Genomic DNA, 23749 nt, shown 5'->3' with positions numbered 1-23749 from the left:
ATGCTCAAAAGAATTTATCTGCTTTTCATTGTTTTAATGAAAACTTTGGTAATTCACATTTTTATAGCTGCTTTAATGTAGTGCATCTACCAGTTGTTTTGCACAGGACCATCATCAAAATAATTTTGTCACTGAGCTAGGACAGAAAATTAAAAGCACAAAGTGCTGGTGTTTTGAACAAAATTCCAGAATCTGCAGTTCTCTTTGTCTCCAGAAAATCAAAAGCTTGGTTCAAATCAAAGAGGATTTGTGACATTGGAGGAAATTTGGTCCATCGTTCCTGTGTCTTTCAAAAAAGAGCTAACCAATCTATTTGTACCTTCCATCTCCTTCAGATCACAGATCTATGATTATTTTAAAATGTAGTAATGATTCTCTGCCAATCCTCTGGTTGAGGGGGTGAGTGCCAGACTCTGGTTTAATCTGGATTAAACACAAATCCTCTTCTTCCTTCTAATACCCATACCAGTTGCTTTAAATTTCAGCCCCATGATGTTAGATCCTTCAGCCAAGGGGAAAAAAGCTCCATCTTAGTCCCTGATAATGCTGTTTATTCTCTTCAGTTCTCTCCCTCTGCCTTTTCAATTCCAAGGAAAATAATTCCAGTTTATTTTCACAACTCTAATGTTCCAGTCTTGGAAACATCTTGGTAGATTTGAAATAGAAACTGAAAATGCAGGAAATGCGCAGCACATCAGGTGACAACTATGGAAAAAGGAATAGAGCTGATGTTTCCAAGAAACCTGTTACTGCAATTTAAAAATTCTTTAACTTCCATTTAGAATACAGCAAGTCTGCTACAACAGAATTTATATGAGAGGCTTTAAATAAAGAATAGTGTAAATGGCACAGGATATTTAGTTACTGTGAAACATACAATTTAAAGTGATAGAGGGTCGTTTTGCCTTTGCAGGACCAAAATAGGAAGGAAAGGAGTTAAAATCAGAAATAATTACTGCATGAGAATGAGCTAAACTGTTTACCTGACTGTGGAACTAATCTAATTTCACATCTTCCTTGCATCTGCAAGGATATCATTTCCTTGGAAGTTGGCAGTTTCTTATTACCATGTGAAGGAAAAAAACTGCAGATGCTGGTTTAAATCAAAGGTAGACACAAAATGCTGGAGTAACTCAGCGGGACAGGCAGCATCTCGGGAGAGAAGGAATGTGTCGAAGGTAGACACAAAATGCTGGAGTAACTCAGCGGGTCAGGCAGCATCTCGGGAGAGAAGGAATGTGTCGAAGGTAGACACAAAATGCTGGAGTAACTCAGTCTGAGGAAGGGTCTCGACCTGAAACGTCACACATTCCTTCTCTCCTGAGATGCTGTTCGACCCGCTGAGTTACTCCAGCATTTTGTGTCTACCTTCTTATTACCATGTGCTAGGTCAACCAGACTTTAGATTTTAAAGATACAGCGTGGAAACAGGCCACCGAATCCACGCCGACCAGCGATCACCCCCTGTACACTAACACAATCCTACATACTACATACTAGGGCCAATTTACAATTTTTACCAGTTAAATAACCTACAAACCTGCACACCTTTGGAGTGTGGGAGGAAACCGGAGCACCCGGAGAAAACCCACGCGGTCACAGGGAGAACGTACAAACTCTGTACAGATACCACCCGTAGTTAGGATCGAACCTGGGCCTCTGGCACTGTAAGGCAGCAACTCTACCGCTGCACCACTGTGCCACCACTTAACGAATCTTAAGGAATCGTGAGCATTAGAATAGTTAAGGACCATGAACATTAGAATAATAATAAGGTAGTGAAACGATTAGGGTATGTGGTAAAAAATGGTGTCAAGACTTTGAAATTAAAATGCAGAAGTTGAGAAGGTAATGAAACCATCTCAAAGACAGATGAGACAAATATCTGAAGATGACATTGTCTTCCGAGCCTTCAGTCATGCATTCAGTGTTGATATATAACCCCTTGCTTAAACAGTTACTCGTTGAATTGGTAACTTGGTCATCGTGCTGTAGAGCCATACAGCACGGAAACGGGCACATTGCCCAATTCCTTCATAACAGTATAACAGTATAACAGAGCTTTATTTGTCGTTCGGTACCGAAGTACCGAACGAAACTACATAGCAGTCATAGAAAAAAAAAAGAACACAAGACACATAGCCCCAACACAAACGTCCATCACAGTGACTCCAAACACCCCCTCACTGTGATGGAGGCAACAAAACTTCCACTCTCTTCCCCACGCCCACGGACAGACAGCTCGTCCCCGACCGACCCGCACAGTCCCCGCAAGGGGATGGAAGTCCCCCCGGCCGAATCGCACCGGGTGCTGAAACGTCTCGCGGCCGAGCCGGGCGATGAAAGGCCCCGCGACCAAGCCTTGCGCAGCTAAGTCCCGTGGTCGAGCCGCACCTGGCGATGTAAAGTCCCGCAGCCGAGCCGCACCGGGTGATGTAAAGTCCCGTGGTCGAGCCGCACCAGCGATGTAAAGTCCCGCAGCCGAGCCGCACCGGGCGATGTAGTCCCGTGGCCGAGCCGCACCAGCGATGTAAAGTCCCGTGGCCGAGCCACACCGGGCGATGTTAAGTCCCGCAGCCGAGCCGCACCAGCGATGAAAAGTCCCGTGGTCGAGCCGCACCAGCGATGTTAAGTCCCGCAGCCGAGCTGCACCGGGCGATGTTAAGTCCAGCGGCCAAGCCGCACCAGGCGATGTAAAGTCCAGCGGCCGAGCCGCACCGGGCGATGTTAGGCCCCGCAGCCGAGCCGCACCCCGCGCCGTGAGGAAGAGAAAAGTTTCCCCCGCCACCCCCCACCCACACCACCACCCCCCACACATACACAACCAAAAAAAATACAAAAACCATCCCAACACCGACACACAACAAAAAAAAAAGGAAAAAAGACGAACAGACTGCTTGTCCTATTGCCCACATTTGACCCATATCCCTCTACCTTTCATCTCAATTTACCTGTCCAAATGGTTTGTAAATGTAGTTCTTGTATCTGATTCAGCTACCTCCTCTGCAGTTCGTTCAATATTCGATCAGCCAAGACATTATGACCACTAACAGGCGAAGTGAATAACATTGATTATCTTGTTACAATGGCACCTGTCAAGGAGTGGGATATATTAGGCACCAAGTGAACAGCCAGTTCTTGAAGTTGATGTGTTGGATGCAAGAGAAATTGGCAGGAGTAAAGACCTGAGCAACTTTGACAAGGGCCAAATTGTTATGGTCAGACGACTGGGTTAGAGCATCTCTGAAACGGCAAGGCTTGTGGGGTGCTCTCGGTCAGTAGTGGTGAGTACCTACCGACAGTGGTCCGAGGAGGGACAAACCACAAACTGGTGACAGGGTGTTGGGCGCCCAAGGCTCATCGATGCGCGAGGGCAACGAAGACTATCCTGTCTGGCCCGAACCGACAGAAGGTCTACTGTGGCACATCACAGAAAATTTTAATGGTGTTCACAGGAGGAATGTGTCACAATACACAGTGCATCGAACCCTGCTGCGTATGGGGCTGCACAGGCCGAGGACCAACAGCATATTAGGCAGGTGGTCATAATGTTTTGGCTCGTCAGGTCATAATGTTTTAGCTGACCCCTCAGGTTTTTATTAACTCTTCCCCCTCTCACTTTAAACTAATGCTCTCTAATTCTTGATTTCCCAGCTCTAGGTAAAACTCTGCATCCATCCAATCTACACCCTATTGTGCTCTTAATGGAGTGATTTTGCCATTCAAACCTAATTTAAAACATATGGAGTAGAGGGCTGTGCGTGTCAGTGATGTGGCCAGAATAGGGCAAAATAACTGCAAAAGATGGTGAAGGAGAAAGCAATCTATTAACATGAAGCATCACTTTGTTGCATGATAATTTTTAATGCATATTGTTCACTCTGGGTTCATTCTTTTTAACTATTACCTCTAAATGAAAAATATTTAAAATCACAGTAAAACCAGTCTGTTTGAAATAATAAAATACAATAGTTCAGATCTCTAGTGTAAGGATGCTTTATAATCTCTATTATTCTTTCTGTATAGCTATTAATAGAAATGACTGAGGAAGTGACGAAAGGCTCTACACAGTGGTAAGTACCAAGGCTTCAGGTTACTGCATACCAGAGCACTGTCTGCTTAGGAATGCACCTTACAAGGTGCTACCACCGTGAGTTTTCGAACAAGATATCCAAGTCAAGTCAAGTCAACTTTATTTGTCACATACATATACAAGATGTGCAGTGAAATGAAAGTGGCAATGCCTGCGGATTGTGCTAAACTACAAAACAGAATATATATTTTTCTTTTAACACAAAAAATAAATTAATACAGTAAATTAAATTAGTCCCTGGTGATATGAGAGTTAACAGTCCTGATGGCCTGTGGGAAGAAACTCTGTCTTATCCTCTCTGTTTTCACAGTGGGGGTGTTTGCCTGACCGTAGCAGCTGGAACAGTCTGTTGCTGGGGTGGTAGGGGTCCCCCATAATGTTGCTGGCTCTGGATCTGCACCTCCTGATGTATAGGTCCTGCAGGGGGGCGAGTGTAGTTCCCATAGTGCGTTCAGCTGAGCCTTCCTGTCCTGGGCAGAGCTATTCGATGCACAAAGGCACATTGCAGTGTTATAGAGATAGATAGGAGATAGGAGGCAGTATGAAGTGAGGGAATTTCCAAACCCTGTGGCCTATGGAGTCATGGGTGGCAGGAGACAATAGGCCAAGGGTGTGAGCGTTCATGCTGCTTTGAGAAGGGGCAGGGGAGATGAAGGGTGAAGCAGGAAATGGGTTGAATACTTGGATGTAAATTTTAAATAATTTTTACTGAGTAATTTTTACCATCTAATAAAATGAGGCGGGTTGATGAAAGCATGGGTGCAGGTATTGATGTGGGAATGTACTGCTATGGTTTAGGTCTCCAAAGTAGAAGAACAGTACACTTATCCAGTCACAATGTATTCACTATTTCTGTGTTTTGTGATCTTAGAATGTATTAATGTGGAGCTTAGATAAAGCAAAGAATGTAATGGCTTGCCCAAAGGCAATTGTAAATATATTTATTGCATATTGTCTTTGCTGAAATTGGACATATGGGCTGAGGAATGGTTAATGGATTTTAATGCAGATAGGTGAAAGATATTGCATTTTGAGAAGTCAAACCAGGACAGGACCTTCACAGTGAATGGCAGGGCTCTGGGGAGTGTTGCAAAGCAGAAGGCTCCAGGAGTATAGGCACATAGTTCTTTGAAAGTGGCTTCACAGATAGATAGGGTGGTCAAAAAATCTTTCCATGCGTCAACCTTCATCAATCAGGGTACTGAGCATAAAAGTTGGGATGTTATGTTTCAGTTGTACAAGATGTTGGTGAGACCACATTTGGAGTATTTTGTTCAGTTTTGGTCACCCTGCTATTGGAAAGATGGTGTTAAGCGGAAAGAGTGCTGAGAAGATTTATGAGGATGTTGCCAGAACTTGAGGGCCTGAGTTATCGAGAGAGGTTAGCAGGCTAGGGCTTTAATCCCTGGTGTGCAGGAGACTGAGGGGTGATCTTATAGAGATACATTAGATCATGAGGGAAATAGATAGGTTGGATAAAGAGTCCAGAGTTGGGGAATCAAGAACTATGGGTATAGGTTTAAGGTGAGATGGGAAAGATGTAATACGAACTTGAGGGACAACTTTTCATGCAGAGGGTGGTAGGTATATGGAACAGGCTGCCAAAAGATTTAATTGACCAGGTACAATAACAATATTTAAGATATTTGGACAGCTACATGGATAGGAACGGTTTAGAGGGATATAGGCCAAACGCGGGCAGATGCACCCGTGTAGATGGAGCATCTTGGTCGGCATGGGCGAGTTGTGCTGAATGGCCTGTTTCCATGCTGTATGGCTCTTGAGCACTAGGTTTAATTGTAAATCATTTGCGGCTTGATCAGTTTGATTCTCATTGCCTTGTGAACACTATCTACAAGCACATTATGGAAAGCTGCTGAAATTGATTCCGGTCAACATTAGAGTCTTTGGTTTGATTTCTCAGTCTGACATCAGCAAATAAAAACAGATCAGTACAGCATGAAAAAATTCACCACTTCTTTCGGTTCAGAAGGTGATTGCAAATGCTTGCCTTGGACCAGTTTTCAACAGCACAGGTAATCGTGTCTTTAACTATCTTCCAGGTACGATCTGACAGAAGATGGCGCAAAGCACCAGCCCCAGACCTAGAAGTACCAACCCAGTGTCAATACCATTGGTCTCCAAGGCTTTTATCTGTTTTTTAAAAATTATCCTGGGAGCACCAGCACCACACAAAGCTTTGCACACGTGCCAATGAATGCATCACAGATTGTTCAGTAAATGTCATCTTCCCCATATATACTTCACTCGGTTTTAGTGCTGACTGTTGCATTTTAAAAACACCTACTTTTATTGGTTAAGACTTTAAAAAAAATATATAAACAATTATTGGTAGCACAGTGCATGGAGTACATGCTAACCGTGTCCCCTTGGTCATTAAATATTTCATATTCAAGACTGTAAATTACTGCAAGGCAGAATGTTGATTCAGGATTACTTCCGACTTATTTTCTGTAGGTTTGCAATGTATAATGTGTAAATACAGCAAATGTGATTTATGTATTGAGTATGCAATGTCTGAAGTTTGGGAAGGATATGGAAGGATATTGCATTTATTAAAATGGCAGGCATGTCTCACTGAGCAGTTGCCTTGTGCTCTTTCTGGTAGCCATGTATTTGTAGTGTATTCTACATTGAAATGTGTGCTGTGAAATGAAATATACAGGCCTTACTGACTTATCAGGTCTCCTATGTTACACAGTGCACTTAGCAGCGATAAATGAATACAAGCCATGGAGCAGGAAACCTAAACTTTTCATTTGGCAATCTGGAAATCAGCACAGGGATTCAAAACCAATTATTTGTTTTAGTTTTGACAAACTACTGTGGAGCTGTGTGCATAATTCATGAACACATGAATTAGAGGTAGGAGTAAGCCACCTATGCGTCGAGCATACTTTGACATTCAATGTATGATCATGGGTAATTCAATTGTACCTTTAGCACTGCATTCCCACCGACCACTGGAAACCACTCTTATTATGAATCTATCTACCTCTATCATAAAACTATTCAAAGACTGGCTTTTCACTGTCCTTTCTGGAAGAGAGTTAGATACTCAATCCTCTGAGAGTAAACATTGTGCCTCATCTAACTTAAATGGGTGATCCTTTTATTTTTAAAAAGTGAACACCAGCTCAAGGTTCTCTCACAAGAGAATCATCCTCTCCGTATCCACCTTGTGAAAACCTCTCAGGATCTTGTATGCTTCAAATTTCCCTTCGCTCTTCTAAACTCTGACATATACATGCCTCGTATGTCTAACCTCTCCTCATAAGACAACCCATCCTTCCGGCTATTAGTTTGGTAAAGCTACTTTGAACTGTTTTCGATGTATTTCCATTTTTCCTTTAATAAGGAGACCAATATTGTACCAGGTATGCCAGATGTGGTCCTTTGTAACTGAACCATAATAATCTTTTATATTCAATCCTTTGCAAAAAGTAACATTCTGTTAGTTTTCTCAATTATTTGCTTTACCTTCGTAATTTTAGCCTTTTGCAAATTATGGACCAGAACACCCAGATCCCTTTATGTCTCAGGGCGTCGCAGTCTTTCACCATTTAAATAATATACTGATTTATGCTTCCTGCCAAAATGGTGAATTTCACATTTTCCCACATTATACTGCATTTTCCCACTTACTTAGCTGACCTACATATCTCTTTGTAGTCACCATATGTCCTGGAAGTTCTTTGCTCAGACATTTACCCTCAACCTCTACAGTTGTGTTGTGTTCTTCCTGTGAACATTCACGATTCCTTGATCTACTGTTTCCAGACTGTTCAGTTCATGTTTAAGGATGCATTGATTTTTGTCCTCGGTTTCCTTTCTCTGTCGGCATGTATGAAGTCAAGAACCCAGCCCTTTAGGGAATCAGAATAAATATTCCCAGACACCTTATTTATGAGCCAGGACACTCCATTATGAAACTGGTTTCCTATTCTACACATATTGTATATGGGTGCACACATGCCAAAAGTCCAATTTAAGCTTCAAAACATGTTTGAGACATTGCTATTCTTTAAAATGCAGAAAGGCCCGTTATATTAGATAAAAATGGAAAACACTGGAAATACTCAGGCAGCATCGGTGGATGGAGAAACAAAGTTAATGTTTCAGGTCAATGACTCTTTAATAAAGCATATCTTGTTGGTTCCTTTAGGCATTGCGCATAGTTTCATTCAACCCCAGTAAATTTAAATGGTCAGCTGAAAGGTTCATAACTTCTTTGTTAAGTGGGTTTGTGGTATTTGGTTCTGGATATTTAACATTGTATCTACCCTAACTTATTTTGTTCCTACAGTATTATGGGGTTTTGAGCTTTATGTTTGAGGTTTTATTGTTACATATGAAGTCCCCAAAACACACTAAACTTGGTTTTACTTGAGCAGAATTATAATCTTGTGTTATCAATATTACTCGCTGCAGTCCTATTTATTTTACACAATCATTGAGCTAAATATTTGCTCCACTCTCAATCTCTATTTGATTGTTGGTTGGCTTGATTGTTGCTCTGAAAGTACATTGTTCAAGCCAAACATAGCAAAGCTTGATAGAACTGGTGACAGAAGGCCAGCCGAAAATGATGAAACTTGAATCCGAAATCGAATATTGTGCATTAATAAAATATAGCCGAGTTGTGCAATTTGAAGGATCTTTTGTTTGCATCTTCATAGATGTGGTTAATATTTGTTTTATGCTGCTCGAAGCAATACTTTTTTCCAAATCAATGAAAAGCTTCTGTTTTTATGGCAACTGGTTTCTAGTTCATTAATTTTAAATTATTTAATCAACTGATTTTAAAATATTGCAAATAATGATTTAAAAATACTGCAAATAATATCAGTACAGCTTTTTGTGTTGTCAACACAATGGTGGTATTTTGTCAGTTCTATCATGCTCTAAAGATAGCTGACTTGATGACATTCGTAGTGGGTTATTAACATTTTAATTGAAGCTTTTAAAGGCCTCCTATTCAGAAACATCAAAAAGAAAATTCCAACAAATTGGAATATTCATACCATACGATGCTCAATGAGATTTCTCCTGCAATTTCCCTGAAAAGTGCACTCTGTAACTTCTATTTTGTGTTGAACATTGCTCAAAGAACATTGTGGTTGAGTCAGCCAAGTCTATTTGTTCAGCTACCATTGTCTGCTCCATGCAGGTATTACTGTGCCTTAAATATTGATGTATAAAAATATTATGGACATTGATTCATATTTGAGGATAGTCATACTTGATAGATCTGTTTTATAGCTGTTGTATTTATGACTTTTTTTTGCTCAACTTTTAATGCATCGTTGCATAAAGTATCTTTTTTCCCTTAGTCACAAGAATTAAAAAGTGTTGTGTCACCTGATGACAAAGGTTGACTTTTCTCACTCGATCTGCATAACCTCAAACAATGATTTAATGGGATTGCCTAATTAGGGGCCACTAATTTGTCCCATGTGGATTTCTTGGTACAAATAAAGGATCTGCCACATGTTCAAATTATTTCCCTATCAAAGGTAGAAAAAAATATTTGCCCGGGGTGTGCAATGGAATATTTTTGTGATATCTGTGCATTGGCTTGCTTGAAATTATAATCTTATTTTGTAAAAATGCTTTGCAATGCCAATGGAAGAAATTCAGAAGAAAGGAATTGACAGTAAGAGAAATGAAGCCAAAGTCTATCATTGTTTGGAAATCATCAGGTTTTTGGCCCTGGTATCTTCACTGAAATGTAATCCTTTCAGTTTTGTTGAACATGTTACAGTGTGCAGTGCTTGATATCTTGTCTTCTACATCAATTGCATCTGCTGGCAGCAATGTACAATCAATAAAAAAATTAAGAAAATAGATTTACTTTTATTAGTTTATCATTTCTTAATGTTTATTGAACCAACACTTGTAACATTTGAGGAAAGTCGTTACGTGACAATGTGTGTCTTTAAAATCTAACATTTAAGTACAATACAATCAGCAGCCATTAGCTTACACAAAAATCCAGCAAACATCCTGAAGTAAAAGACAACATTTGTCATTTATAGGGTTCATTGAATCTCAGAACCGTGAGTTTGGATGCTGGAAGAGTTCCATACGCTCATAAATGATTGGATGTAATGAAACCAAAGGCAAAATACTATAATGCTATAGTGAGGTACACACCTCTGTGAATCTTCTAGCCTCCTTTAAATACATGTTACATAATCTGTGAAGCAGCTCTGTTATTTTGTACATCCTGCATCCTGCATTATAGATTTATATTCTGTAGCTGGCAAATGCCTACATAATCGAGATGTCAGAAACTGCAGATGCTGGAATCTTGAACAAAAAACAAACTGCTGGAGGAAATATAGTGGGGCAAGCAGCAACTGTGGAGAGAAATCCCAAGACAACTGTTTCAGGTCAGACTGAGTAAGGATCCTGACCCGGACCCGAAATGTCTCCATTTTCCTCCATGGATGCGAGGCACCTTCATCAGTTTATTTTTAATTTAAAACAATAAACCTACCTGACCTCACCCTCGCTAAACTACCAATAACAGAAACGTCCATCCTTGATAGAATTGGGAAACAGGCCACCATAGAGTTCTTGTGGAGACAAAATCTGATATTCACAGAATAGGCATCTTTCATGTGTGACACTAAAATTATGCATAATGAATAGGACTTTAAACAGATCTGGCCGCTTGAAAGAAGATAGACACAAAATGCTGGAGTAACTCAGCAGGACTGGCAGCATCTTTGGAGAGAAGGAAAAGGTAATGTTTTGGGTTGAGAACTTAAGAGTAAGAAGTCAGGGGAGAGGAAAACTAGAGATATGGAAGGGTGCAAAGATGAAAATGACAGATCAAAGCAGACAACGATCAAGGAAATGTTGAATGGTTCCAAGGCTACTGTGAAGCACTCTGCACCATCTTCAGCAACAGCAGAAATGTACACCGCTACAATTTGTAACCATATCACCACGCATTTCCTTCATTTTACCAATGCCATCAAGCCAAGAAATCAATGCTGGTTCATTGAAGAGTGCAGCAGGCACAGCTAAAAACGAGGTGTCAAACTAAAGAGCCGGAATAAACAATAAAAACAGCGCACAGTGGACAGTTAAACAACCTTTCTATCAATGGATCAGATTGATGCTTTTAGCTTCTACTATACCTAGTCTTGAATAGTGATATAAATGAAATAGCAAACCGGAGACGGAGGGTCTGGGTTATTGGCAGAACCAAGTATTTAAAGAGTTGCACAGTGGTGTTTGGTTCTCTCTGTGTGAAGTTTGCACATTGCCCCTGAAATCAGGTGGGTTTCCTCCGAGTGCTCCACTTTCCTTCCAACATCCAAAAGACAAGTGGTTTTGTGGATCAATTTTGGTCACCATAAATTCCTCCTCATGGATTGGTGAATGGTAGAATAATTGAGGGAGTTGATGAAATAGACAAATAAGGCTTTTAATGTAGGATTAGTGTAAATGGACAGTAGATAGTCAGCACAGACTTGGTGAGCTGAAGGGCCTGTTTCTATGCTATATCTGTATTTGTCTATGAATGTTAACAATGAATTCACAGCCACATTTAGCCAAAAATGCCGCCCTTGTGAGATACCCAGAATTACAGAAGCCATTCAGCCAATTTAATTCACTCCATTTGATATTAAGAACAATGGATACGCCAAATGCTGCAAGACAAACAGTATGAAAGACTGCAGATCCAAATCCTATTCAGAAAAAGCATTTTGATCCAATGTGTGTAATTATCATTCAATCAACCGATGTTCAATCAAACAGCAAAGTGATGGAAAGTATTATCAATACTACTGTCAAGTGATACTAATATACATAAAAAGCTGGAGTAATCAGCAGGTCAGACAGCGTCTGGAGAAACGGAATAGGTGACGTTTCGGGTCGAGACCCTCTTCAGAATAAGAGTGACGGGAAAGATACTTACTAAAAACAGTTTACTGATGCCTACTTTGAGTTTTGCTTAGATTGTTTGGCCTCAGACCTGAACACAGACATGAACCAAAGAGCTGAATTTTAGAGATGAGGTAACATAAAAACATAACACAAACAGGAGTAAATTATTCAGTCATTTGTGTATTTCACCATTCAATAAATCATTTGATTATTTACTTTAGATCCACTTTTCTGCACCAGTCTCATACTGCTTGATTCTCTTAATACCTAATAATTCATCAATAGAAACAAGGAATTGCAGATGCTGGTTTACAAAAAAAGGACAAAGTGCTTGAGTAAATCAGCAGATTAGTTAGCATCCCTGGAGAACATGGACAGGTAACGTTTCAGGTTGTGACCCTTCTTGAGACTGATTGAAGGGGGGAGGAGCAGGACAAAATGTGGCGGGTAATAGATGAACACAGACGTGGGGAGTTTTTGATCGGCAGACGATTGGAAAAGGCCAGAGATTAAAATAGGTGTGAGGCAAAAGGTTTGAAGAGTTGTAAAGTGTGAAGCCAGAGCAAGGAATGAAGGGGATAAATAGGTGTAGTCCAGTTGGGGGACAGGGCAGGGAGGAGGATTGTTAGAGGTTACCTAAAATTTGAGAATTCAGTGATCATACCATTGGGTTGTAAGCTGTTCAAGCGAAATATGAGCGACTGTTCCTCCTGTTTGAGTGTAGTTTCACTCTGGCAATGGAGGCGGCCCAGGACAGAAAGGTCAGTAGGGGAAGGGGAGTTAAAATGGTTTGCAATCAGAAGATCCAGGAGGCATCGGAGGACAGAGATCAAGTGTTAGACAAAACTGTTGCCGAGTTTACGCTTGGTCTCACCAATGTACAGACGGCAATATCAGTAATACCAGAAGCAGCAGATGAGGTGCACATGAACCTCTCTCACCTGGAAGGACTGATGGGGATCATGGATGGAGGTATAGGGACAGGTATTATATCTCTTGCAATTGCAGGGTAAAGTACTTGGGGAGGGGGTGGTTTGGGTGGGATTGGATGAGAACCCGAGGACTACTGTGGTTCAGGAATCAGTTCAGCATCTCTTTCTCAACAAATAAATTCTTGGTTTGTCAGCGGTGCCCAGATTGTGACAAAATAAATAGTAATTCAACAGACTAGGCTTGTATACACTGGAATTTAGAAGGATGAGAGGAGATCTTATCGAAACGTACAAGATTATTAAGGGGCTGGACACGTTAGAGGCAGGAAACATGTTCCCAATGTTGGGGGAGTCCAGAACAAGGGGCCACAGTTTAAGAATAAGGGGTAGGCCATTTAGAACTGAGATGATGAAAAACGTTTTCAGTCAGAGAGTTGTGAATCTGTGGAATTCTCTGCCTCAGAGGGCAGTGGAGGCCAATTCTCTGAATGCATTCAAGAGAGAGCTAGATAGAGCTCTTAAGGATAGCGGAGTCAGGAGGTATGGGGAGAAGGCAGGAACGGGGTACTGATTGAGAATGATCAGCCATGATCACATTGAATGGCGGTGCTGGCTCGAAGGGCCGAATGGCCTCCTCCTGCACCTATTGTCTATTGACATAAGCATTAGTTATCTCTACAATTAAATATTCGTTTTAGTAGTCTCCCTGCATCAAAACAGTTACGTTTAGTTGGCTTAAATTTCTTAACATATGTATTTTATCAAGGTGTAAAATCAACTTGTTTCCTGTTAATGGAATAGACTTAAACTGTGCCTGAGCCCAGAAACTGTTTATTTCATCTCGAGACTGTAAACCAGCATTGCACCTGGGTCTTTATTTAAAGATTGGGCTGCAACATTCAGGTAAAAATGACTTGGGTAAGCAATGTCCTCTCACCGTGTTGTGTACCTCTATGGCTTTTCACCTTCCTTGTCACATGTACAAAGGACCTGGAACAAAACCCAGCATTATACAAGAAGCACAAAGTAAGTATCCAATTGTGTTTTTGATTAAATTGGACAGCAGTGAGACAGAGGGAAAAAGCTCAGAAGAGCAAAAGCTTGCGCAGAAATAGTTTGAGAAACAGAAGAAAATTAATATTTTGGTTCAGAAATAATTACAGTAAACCTGAAATTGACTTGAAATTGTTGGCAATACTGACATCAATATAGTTTTGCGTATAGAGACCAGACATTGATGCACTTTCTGGTTTTATTTAAATAATTGAAAATAACTGATTTTGTCACAAAACTAATAAACTAAAGAATCACCCAAATTAAACCAAAAATAAAACTGAAAATTCAAGGCTGAACCATAGTACAATCTTGCCACCTAGTGATGAGCATACCAGGGGATAAACTATTTTCTCATTTTCAGAAGAGCCAGTCTGTTCAATAATGGCAATCTTCCCTACGGGTGGCACCCACAATGGCTGCCTCGCCAACAGCCTGTCTCGTCCCTTACTTCTTTGTTGTTTTACAGCAAGTGTCAAATGTGTTTTTGTGTTCTTTAGCCTGTTTTATGTCGGGGGCGGGGGTTGGGGGAAACTTTTTTTAACCTCTTACCTCGAAGATGTGATTTTTTTCTGTGTTGTATTTCCGTCCGCAGTGGCCTAACATCATGGAGTAGGCGGCCTCTTGCTGGAGATCGACTTCCGGAGCTCCAACCACAGGACCCTGCAGGACCTAACATCATAGATCGAACGATCCCTGTTGGGGATCGACCTTGGAGCTCCAACCATGGGAGCCTGTGGGCTTTAAGATCGTGGAGCTCCCAGTCCCTGGTTAGAGACCGACTTCGGGGGCTCCAGCCGCAGGAGCTTCGACTGCCCCGACACCGGGGCTTCAATCTCTTCAACGGATGGTTCGACTGCCCTGACCGTGGGAGAATTAAGAGGAAAAGGATTTGACTTTATTGCCTTCCATCATAGTAAAGAATGTGGGGAATCTGCTGTGCGGGATATTTATGTTAACTTTTATGTGGTTGTGTGTCTTGTTGCTTTTTTTAGTATGGCTGTATGGTAATTCAAGTTTCACTGTACCTTAATTGGTACACGTGACAATAATTTCACCTCCACGAGTTGTATCTCTTTTTGTTTTATTTCAAAAAGTCATGGAAGCAGAGATTAGGCGTTTGCAAACAATAGAACTCTAATGTATCCACAATATAATTGAAAAGACATTTAACTTTATACTTAGAGCCAAGAAAATTTGAATTCGTGAATTGATTAAAAACCACGTCAGGCAGCATTGGTCATTTTAGTGGCTGTCAGTGGAGGCCAGTTCGTTGGATGCTTTCAAGGGAGAGCTGGATAGAGCTCTTAAGGATAGCGGAGTGAGGGGGTATGGGGAGAAGGCAGGAACGGGGTACTGATTGAGAGTGATCAGCCATGATCGCATTGAATGGCTGAATGGCCTACTCCTGCACCTATCGTCTATTGTCTATTTGAATTGGATTCATGCAGGTGCAGGAGTAGGCCATTCAGCCATTCAATGCGATCATGGCTGATCACTCTCAATCAGTACCCCGTTCCTGCCTTCTCCCCATACCCCCTCACTCCGCTATCCTTAAGAGCTCTATCCAGCTCTCCCTTGAAAGCATCCAACGAACTGGCCTCCACTGCCTTCTGAGGCAGAGAATTCCACACCTTCACCACTCTCTGACTGAAAAAGTTCTTCCTCATCTCCGTTCTAAATAGATAGTGGTGGAGTAAATCTCCGAGTCAGGCAGCATCTCTGGAGAAAAAGGATGGGTGATATTTCAGGTTGGGACCAGGGCCGTTTTTACAGCATTATTATACAGTATTATTATACAATAATACAGCTTATTATTATTATGGGCCCCCGGGCAAAGCAGTGTACTGGGGCCCCTACCATTACTCTCACCCACCCCCCTTTCCCTACCAGCCCCCCCCCCCTGTCGTGCCGGCGAAAAGCACTTACCGAAAAGCACTTACCGAAAAGCACTTACCGAAAAGCACTTATTGAACCTACATTTTTAAAGTAGTATTTATTTATTGCAAGTCACTTAACATACACAGATCAGCACGGGGCCCCTATGCTCGTGGCCCCCGGGCAAGTGCCCATCAGGCCCATGCGTTAAGACGGCCCTGGTTGGGACCCTTCTTCAGACAAGAGGGGGAAGGTGGTAGAAGTCAGGACCTGATCTTTTCATTGGTTAACTGATATGCGAAACAGTGGATGGGGTCGGGACTGTCTCTGCCTCGGTCGCCGGCTCCTTGACAAACATGGATGGGGTCGGGACTTTACAAACATGGATGGGGTCGGGACTGTCTCTGCCTCGGTCGCCGGCTCCTTGACAAACATGGATGGGGTCGGGACTTTACAAACATGGATGGGGTCGGGACTGTCTCTGCCTCGGTCGCCGGCTCCTTGACAAACATGGATGGGGTCGGGACTTTACAAACATGGATGGGGTCGGGACTGTCTCTGCCTCGGTCGCCGGCTCCTTGAGAAACATGGCCGCTCGGCGTCGGTTGCAAGCGGAAACCTCGGGCTGTCAGGAACGCGCCAGGTTTGAACCGGCGCCTGCGCTGTTGGCCTGGCCGGGAAAAGCGCGCGCGGATTTGAGCGACGAGGGGAGAGAGATAGAGAGGAAAAAGGAGAGAGTGAGAGGAGGGGAAGAGTGAGAGGAGGAAGGGGTGAGTGAGAGGAGGGAAAGAGAGAGAGGGGAAGAGTGAGAGGAGGGGAAGAGAGAGAGAAGAAGGGGAAGAGAGGAGGAAGGGAAGAGAGAGAGGAGGGGAAGAGGAGGGGAAGAGAGTGAGAGGAGGGGAAGAGAGTGAGAGGAGGGGAAGAGAGTGAGAGGAGGGGAGGGGAAGAGAGTGAGAGGAGGGGAAGAGTGAGAGGAGGAGAAGAGAGAGGAGGAAGTAAAGAGAGTGAGAGGGGAGGGAGTCGAGTGTTTGCTGGGCGTCCATCATTAGGCAGGGCAGCCAGCGCAGCCAGCGCACAGTGAACCCTGCAAGAGACGAGGAGGTGCGGCAGGGGGGCTTCTACAAACGTCCAGCGTCTCCGCCGATGTGAGTTATTATCTACATTGCGACGGTGTTTATTCACAAAATGCTGGAGTAACTCAACGGGTCAGGTTGTAGCATCTCAGGAGAGAAGGAATGGGTGAGGTTTCGGGTCGAGACCCTTCCTCAGACTGAAGAAGGGTCTCCCATGTTCTTACATTATCTACATTGCGCTCAGTTTGATATATTGGAAACCGTGTGTGTCATTTGTAGATTATAGTGGGCAGCTTTCCTGCTCCCTGGTCAAAAGTCTTCATTTCTTTAATAAGAAACCAGTATTAGCTCATACATCCGTGTGGGATGTTGCAAAACACTTTAACAGATTTCAAGCATCTATGATTTGGTTTGTTTAGTACTGTATTGTTTTTTTGTTTTAATTTATTGAACTTTTTGTTGTTGTCTATTATGTCATGTTGAGTATTGTGTTTACAAACCCGATGTACTGCTGCAAGTAAGAATGTCATTGTTCCGTTTCGGTGCATAGGACTGTTAAACACTCTTGACTCTCACGGCACTTGAAGTTTTGGTTTTAGGGGTTTGTATGTAGGATGGGAAAAGTGTCAACCAGTTTAAGTGATGATAACCAAAACTGTTTTGTGGGATGTTGGATAAGAGATAAATATTAGGCCTGGGACTGAATATGGGTGCTTAAAGATCAATGTACAGTCATTGTAAGTGAGTTTCTGAGTATCACCTGATCATTTGTTCATTCCTTCCTGACATGCTATGCATTGGAGTTGGAACTTAGAAACATAAAAAAATAAATTAGGTGCAGGAGTAGGCCATTCGGCCCTTCGAGTCAGCACTGCCATTCAATATGATCATGGCTGATCATCCAAAATCAGTACCCCGTTCCTACTTTTCCCCCCATATTCCTTGATTCCTTTACCCCAAAGAGCTAAATCTAACTCTGTTGAAAACATCCAGTGAATTGGCCTCTACTGCCTTCTGTGGCAGAGAATTCCACAGATTCACAACTCCCTGGGTGAGGAAGTTTTTCCTCATCTCAGTCCTAAATGGCCAACCCCTTATTCTTAAACTGTGACTCCTGGTTCTGGACTCCCCCAACATCGGGAACATTTTTCCTGCATCCAGCGTGTCCAATCCTTTAAGAATTTAATATCTACATACTAAAACTCTTGTTTGTTTGTTTGTTTGTTCCTGAACTACAGCCAAAACGGTACACGATAGCACGACAATTTTAGGCCCACCTTACTCACCGTCGTCCCTTTGGTGCTGTAGGAGCCATTTACGCTTAATTTAGTGACTGTCATTGTATTATGGCTATGTTTAATATTTCTAGTTTCTGTCTTTTTTTGCATGCTGGTGGGTGTGATTTGATACGTAATGGGGAATTTCCACATCTGAGCAGGCTAGTGTAGCCACAGAGATTATGGGTCAGTTTAGCCTCGGAGGATGGAGAGAATACAGTTTTTTTACCACGCTCATGCCAATCACAAGCATCACGACCACACGGTAACGTCTACACGATTTTTACTGCATTGTTCGAAGAAGAAATAGTTGATAAGAACGAAAAGTTATGAATTACTCTTTTGATTTGTGCTACTTTTTATTCATTAATCAAGAAACAGCATTTGGAAGATTCGTTTTTGTTAGCCAGAGTGCGGTGTGTGCAAAGCTATACCTCCATTCCATCTATCAAAGTTGGACTTTGAGAAGGTATATCGAAACCGCCATTACAAGTGCTAATGGAAGAGTTTCATTGAAATCAGTGTTATATTTTTGGTTATTCACATTTTAAAGTTTAAATCTATCTCCGAGGGGGGGGGGGGGGAGAGAGGATAAGGGAGGTTGAGGGAGATGGAGGAAGAGGGTTGGAGGGAAGGGGGGAGGAGGGAGGAGAGGGTGCTGCACCAATGCAGGAGAGGTTTGGGTCCAACGGGTCCACCTGGTCTTGTTTTCCATAAGATCCCCTTTCATCTTTCTAAATTCCAGTGAATACATGCCCAATCGACCCATCCTTTTAAAAAAAATCATATATCAGTCCTGCCATCCCGGGAATTAACCTGCGAATCTACGCTGCACTTCCTCAAGAGCAATAATGAACTTCCTCAAATTGGGAGACCAAAATTGCACATAATACTCCAGGTGCGGACTCACCAGGGCCCTGTACAACTGCAGTAGAACCTACTTGCTCTGAAACTCAAATCCTCTCGCAATGAAGGTCAACATGCCATTAGCTTTCTTCACTGCCTGCTGTACCTGCATACTTACTTTCACTGACTCGTGTACAAGCACACCCAGGTCTCGTTGTACCTCTCCTTTTCCTAATCTGACACCATTCATATAATAATTTGACTCCCTTTTCTTGCCACCAAAGTGGATAATTTCACATTTATCCATATTATACTGATCTGCCATGGATCTGCCCACTCCCCCAACCTATCCAAGTCACGCTAAAGCCTCATAGCATCCTAATCGCAGCTCACACTGCCACCCAGCTTTGTGTCATCCGCAAACTTGAAGATGTCACATTTAATTCTCTCGTCTAAATCATTAATATATATATATTATAAATAACTGGGGTCCCAGCACCGAGCCTTGCGGCACTCCACTAGTCACTGTGTACCTGCCATTCTGAAAAGGACCCGTTAATTCCTACCCCTTGCTTCCTGTCTGCCAACCAGTTCTCTGTCCATGTCAATACCCTACCCCCTATACCATATGTTCTAATTTTGCACACTAATCTCTTGTGTGGGGCCTTGTCAAAGACTTTTTGAAAGTCTAGATACACTACATCCACTGGCTCTCCCTTATCCATTCTGCTTGTTACATCCTTAAAAAATTCCAGAAGATTAGTCAAGCATGATTTCCCCTTCGTAAATCCATGCTGACTTTGATCGATCCTGTCTCTGCTATCCAAATGTGCTGCTATAACATCTTTAACAATCGACTTAGGCATCTTCCCTACTACCAATGTAAGGCTAACTGGTCTATAATTCCCTGTTTCCTCTCTCCCTCCTCTCTAAAAAAGTGGGGTTACATTGCTATCCTTCAGTCCACAGGAGTCCAGGGTTGAGAGAACATTGGAAAATGATCACTAATGCATCCATGATTTCTAGGGCCACCTCCATGAGTACTCTGGGATGCAGACCATCAAGCCCTGGGGATTTATCTGCCTTCAGTCCCAACAGTTTACCCAACATAATTTCCTGCCTAATGTGGATTCCCTTCAGTTCCTCCTTCTCACTAGATCCTCAGTCCCCTAGTATTTCTGGAAGATTGTGTCTTTTATCCTTGAAACGTAGTATTTGGATAACTATTGTACACCACAGATGAACTGATTTGGACAAGAGTAGCATTGTGTCACAAAGCCTTAGCTGTTTCTGCCAGTATATTTTATTTGATGGTGGTATGTCAGGGAAAACTAGCTAGGTTACATGTAACCTGTTGGATCTTGCCAACCATAAGTGGGTCCATTTCTGTTTACTCTTTTCTGTACCACACACCAAGAGTTTTTATTTTGTGCAATAATCTTTGATATAGCACCTTATCAAATCATCGTACAGGCACTCCCCAATTTACATAAGAGTTACTTTTGTGAACTTCTATGTAATTCAGATTTTACGTAATTCAGAATTACCATCCCCACCCTCTGCCTGACTCGCTGAGAGTATTAACTGTGTCAGCAGCATCCGGGGCACTTTCAGTGGCACATGGCCTTCTGGTTAAGCACTGCAACCATTGCTGGCTTGTTCTGTTGTAAACTTGAGTGAGCGTAGTGTTGAGGAAATTACAAACTCCCTTGATTGCACTAGCGACTGAATACTCTGGAGCAACCCTGACATTATAATCAAACCCGCCGACAAGGGAGGTGCTGTGTTAGTCTGGTGCACTGACCTCTACTGGGCTGAGGCCAGGCGACAACACTCAGACACCTCCTCCTACTTATCCTTGGAACATGATCCCACAGATGAGCACCAGGCCTTAATCTCGAACGCCATTAATGATTTCTTCACTTCTGGCTGTCTGCCTTCCACAGCCTCCAACCTTTTCATTTCCCAGCCCCATACAGCCCGTTTTTACCTTTCCCCAAAATCCACAAACACAACTGCCCTGGCAGACCCATTGTTTCTGCCTGCTCCTGTCCCACGGAAATGATTTCCACGTACCTTGACTCCATCCTATCCCCCCTGGTTCAATCACTCCCGACCTACGTCCAAGATGCCTCGCATGCCCTTTGTCTCTTTAATGACTTCTGCTTTCCGAGTCTCCAGTCCCTCATTTTTATTATGGACGTTCAGTCACTACACCTCCATCCCCAACCAGGAAGGCCTTAAAGCCCTCTTTCTTCCTCGACCACAGAACCGTCCAATTTCCCTCTACTAACACTCTACTCTGCCTAGCAGAGCTGGTCTTCACCCTCAACAACTTGTCCTTTGACTCCTCCCACTTCCTCCAAGCCCAAGGCGTAGCAATGGGCTCCAGCATGGGCCCCAACTATGCCTGCCTCTTTGTAAGGTATGTTGAACAATCCCTGTTCCAAGCGTACACTGGCTCTATCCCAAAACTATCTCTGGTACATTGATGACTACATCGGTGCTACCTCCTGCACCCATGGACTTCATCAACTTCACCACCAATTTTCATCCTGCACTCAAATTTAGGTTGCAAAGGTCTTTTATTGGCACATGTACTAATTAAGGTACAGTGATATGCGAATTACCATACAACCATACAAAAAAAAAGCAACAAGACATACAAATACATGAAAGTTAACATAAACATCTACCACACCAGATTCCCCATTGTGATGGAAGGCAAAGTTCAACTTCTTCCTCTTTACTTCTCCTGCTGTCAGGGCGATCTAAGCTCCCACAGCCGGCTGTCGAAGCCCCCCGCGACAAGGCGATCAAAACTCCTGCGTCGGGGCGGTCAAAACTCCTGCGACTTGGAGGTCTCGATTTTGGTCTGTGACCAGAGACTGAGGGCTCCCTGATGTTAAGTCCGCAAGCACCCACGGTTGGAGCTCCGAGGTCGATCCCTGGCAAAGGGATCTCGGGCTCCACAATGTTAAAGTCCCTGTAGGCACCCACGGTGGAGCTCTCAAAATCGGTATCCTGCAAAGGCCGCCTTCTCCTCGATGTTAGGCCACAGTTCGGACGAGGTAAGAGATTAGAAAAAGTTTCCCCCAAACATCCATTTAACACATACTATTTAAACACAAAGAAGGAAAGAACTAGACCGACTGTTGGCGAGGCAGCCATTGCTGGTGCCAACTGGTGTTTTTTCTTGGAATTTACTTGGACCATCTCCGACACCTCCCTCTCCTTTCTTGATCTCACAGTCTCCATCACAGGAAATAGACTATTGACTGACGTCGATTACAAACCTACTGACTCCCACAACTATCTCTACCACGCTTCCCATTCTGCTTCCTGCAAAGACTCTATCCCCATCTCCCAATTCCTCCGGATATGCCGCATCTGCGCCCAAAATGAGGTGTTCCATACGAGGACATCTGAGATGTTCTCATTCTTGAGGGAAGGGGGTTCCCCTTTCCCATCATAAATGATGCCCTCCTCGGTATCCCGCAGCTCCGCCCTTGCTCCCCCTCCCGTAGTCGCAACAGAGACGGAGTTCCCCTAGTCCTTACCTTCCATCCCGTCGTTGCATACAACACATAATCCTCCAAAATTTCCGCCACCTCCAACGGGATCCCACCACTAGCTACATTTTCCCATCTCCACCCCTTTCCCCTTCCGTAGAGATTGTTCCCTCCGCAATTCCTTGGTTAACTCATCCCTTCCCATCCAAACCACCTCCTCCCCAGGTACCTTCCCCTGCAAACGCAGAAGATGCAACATCGTCGCTATACCTCCTCCATCGACTCTGTCCAGGGACCCCGACAGTCCTTTCAGGTTAGGCAGAGGCTCACTTGCATCTCCTCCAACCTCATGTACTGTATCCGTTGTTCAAGATGTGGACTCTTGTACATCGGCGAGACCAAACGCAGACTGGTCAATCGTTTTGCGGAACACCGCTCAGCCCGTGTGAACCAACCTGATATCCCGGTTGCTGGACGCCTTAAGTCTCCTTCCCATTCCTACACAGACCTTTTTGTCCTCGGTTTCCTCCATTGTCAGACTGAGGCTTAATGCAAATTTGAGGAACTGTATCTCGTATTTCGCTTGGGCAGCTCACAGCCCAGTGGTATGAATATTAATTTCTCTCGCTTCAGGTAGCCCTGGCATTCCCTCTCTATCCTTCCCCCACCCAAGTCGCACGAGCTTCTCATTTTCACCCTACAAACAGTTTACAATGGCCTGTTTCCTGTATCATCGTTACTTTTTTGGATGGTTATGGAAACTCAGTTTCTGAACATTGCGACCCTCATTACACTCAGTTAGCTCTGATGGGCAGACTTTCTCTTTCACATGTCCAACACCAAACTTCCACAACTCCATTCTGAGATCCATCACGTCCAGAGATTACTATGTGGACGGATTAAAGAATTTGAGGATGTGTTCAAAGCCTCCTACAAGAGATGTCACAACCAGGTAGCCACAAGAAACCACAGATGCTGATTTACAAAAAAGGACACAATGTGCTGGATAACTTTGGGTCTAGCAGTATCTCTGGAGAACAGGGATTGGCGATGTTTTGGGTTGGTTCTGCAGAAGGGTCCCAATCCAAAATGTCACCTCTCCACGTTCTCACGAGGTATTGCAGCCAACTGGCTTGTTGGATTTCCTGTACCGTGACCA

At 43.2% G+C, this 23749-nt stretch overlaps 2 protein-coding genes across 3 annotated transcripts in view; both read left to right on the top strand.

The window, feature by feature from the left end:
- The window catches only part of LOC144607817 (extended synaptotagmin-2-like), a 159687-nt gene extending 149740 nt beyond the window's left edge, over positions 1 to 9947 (top strand). For both annotated transcript variants that reach the window (XM_078424942.1, XM_078424933.1), the window contains 2 exons: positions 4027 to 4073; positions 6157 to 9947. In XM_078424942.1, the coding sequence (XP_078281068.1) occupies positions 4027 to 4073; positions 6157 to 6202 (93 nt within the window). In that variant the 3' untranslated portion in view covers positions 6203 to 9947. The remainder of the gene's footprint in view (positions 1 to 4026; positions 4074 to 6156) is intronic.
- A 7017-nt stretch (positions 9948 to 16964) lies between these two features.
- Positions 16965 to 23749, top strand: part of ncapg2 (non-SMC condensin II complex, subunit G2) — a 78685-nt gene continuing 71900 nt past the window's right edge. The window contains exon 1 of the mRNA XM_078429453.1: positions 16965 to 17027. The gene's annotated coding sequence lies outside the window, so the exon portion shown is untranslated. The remainder of the gene's footprint in view (positions 17028 to 23749) is intronic.

The sequence above is a fragment of the Rhinoraja longicauda genome, chromosome 2 (genome assembly GCF_053455715.1).
Source record: "Rhinoraja longicauda isolate Sanriku21f chromosome 2, sRhiLon1.1, whole genome shotgun sequence".
NCBI lineage: Eukaryota > Metazoa > Chordata > Chondrichthyes > Rajiformes > Arhynchobatidae > Rhinoraja > Rhinoraja longicauda.
The sequence above is the reverse complement of the archived record's forward strand: the minus strand, read 5'-3'. Positions and strand labels throughout refer to the sequence as shown.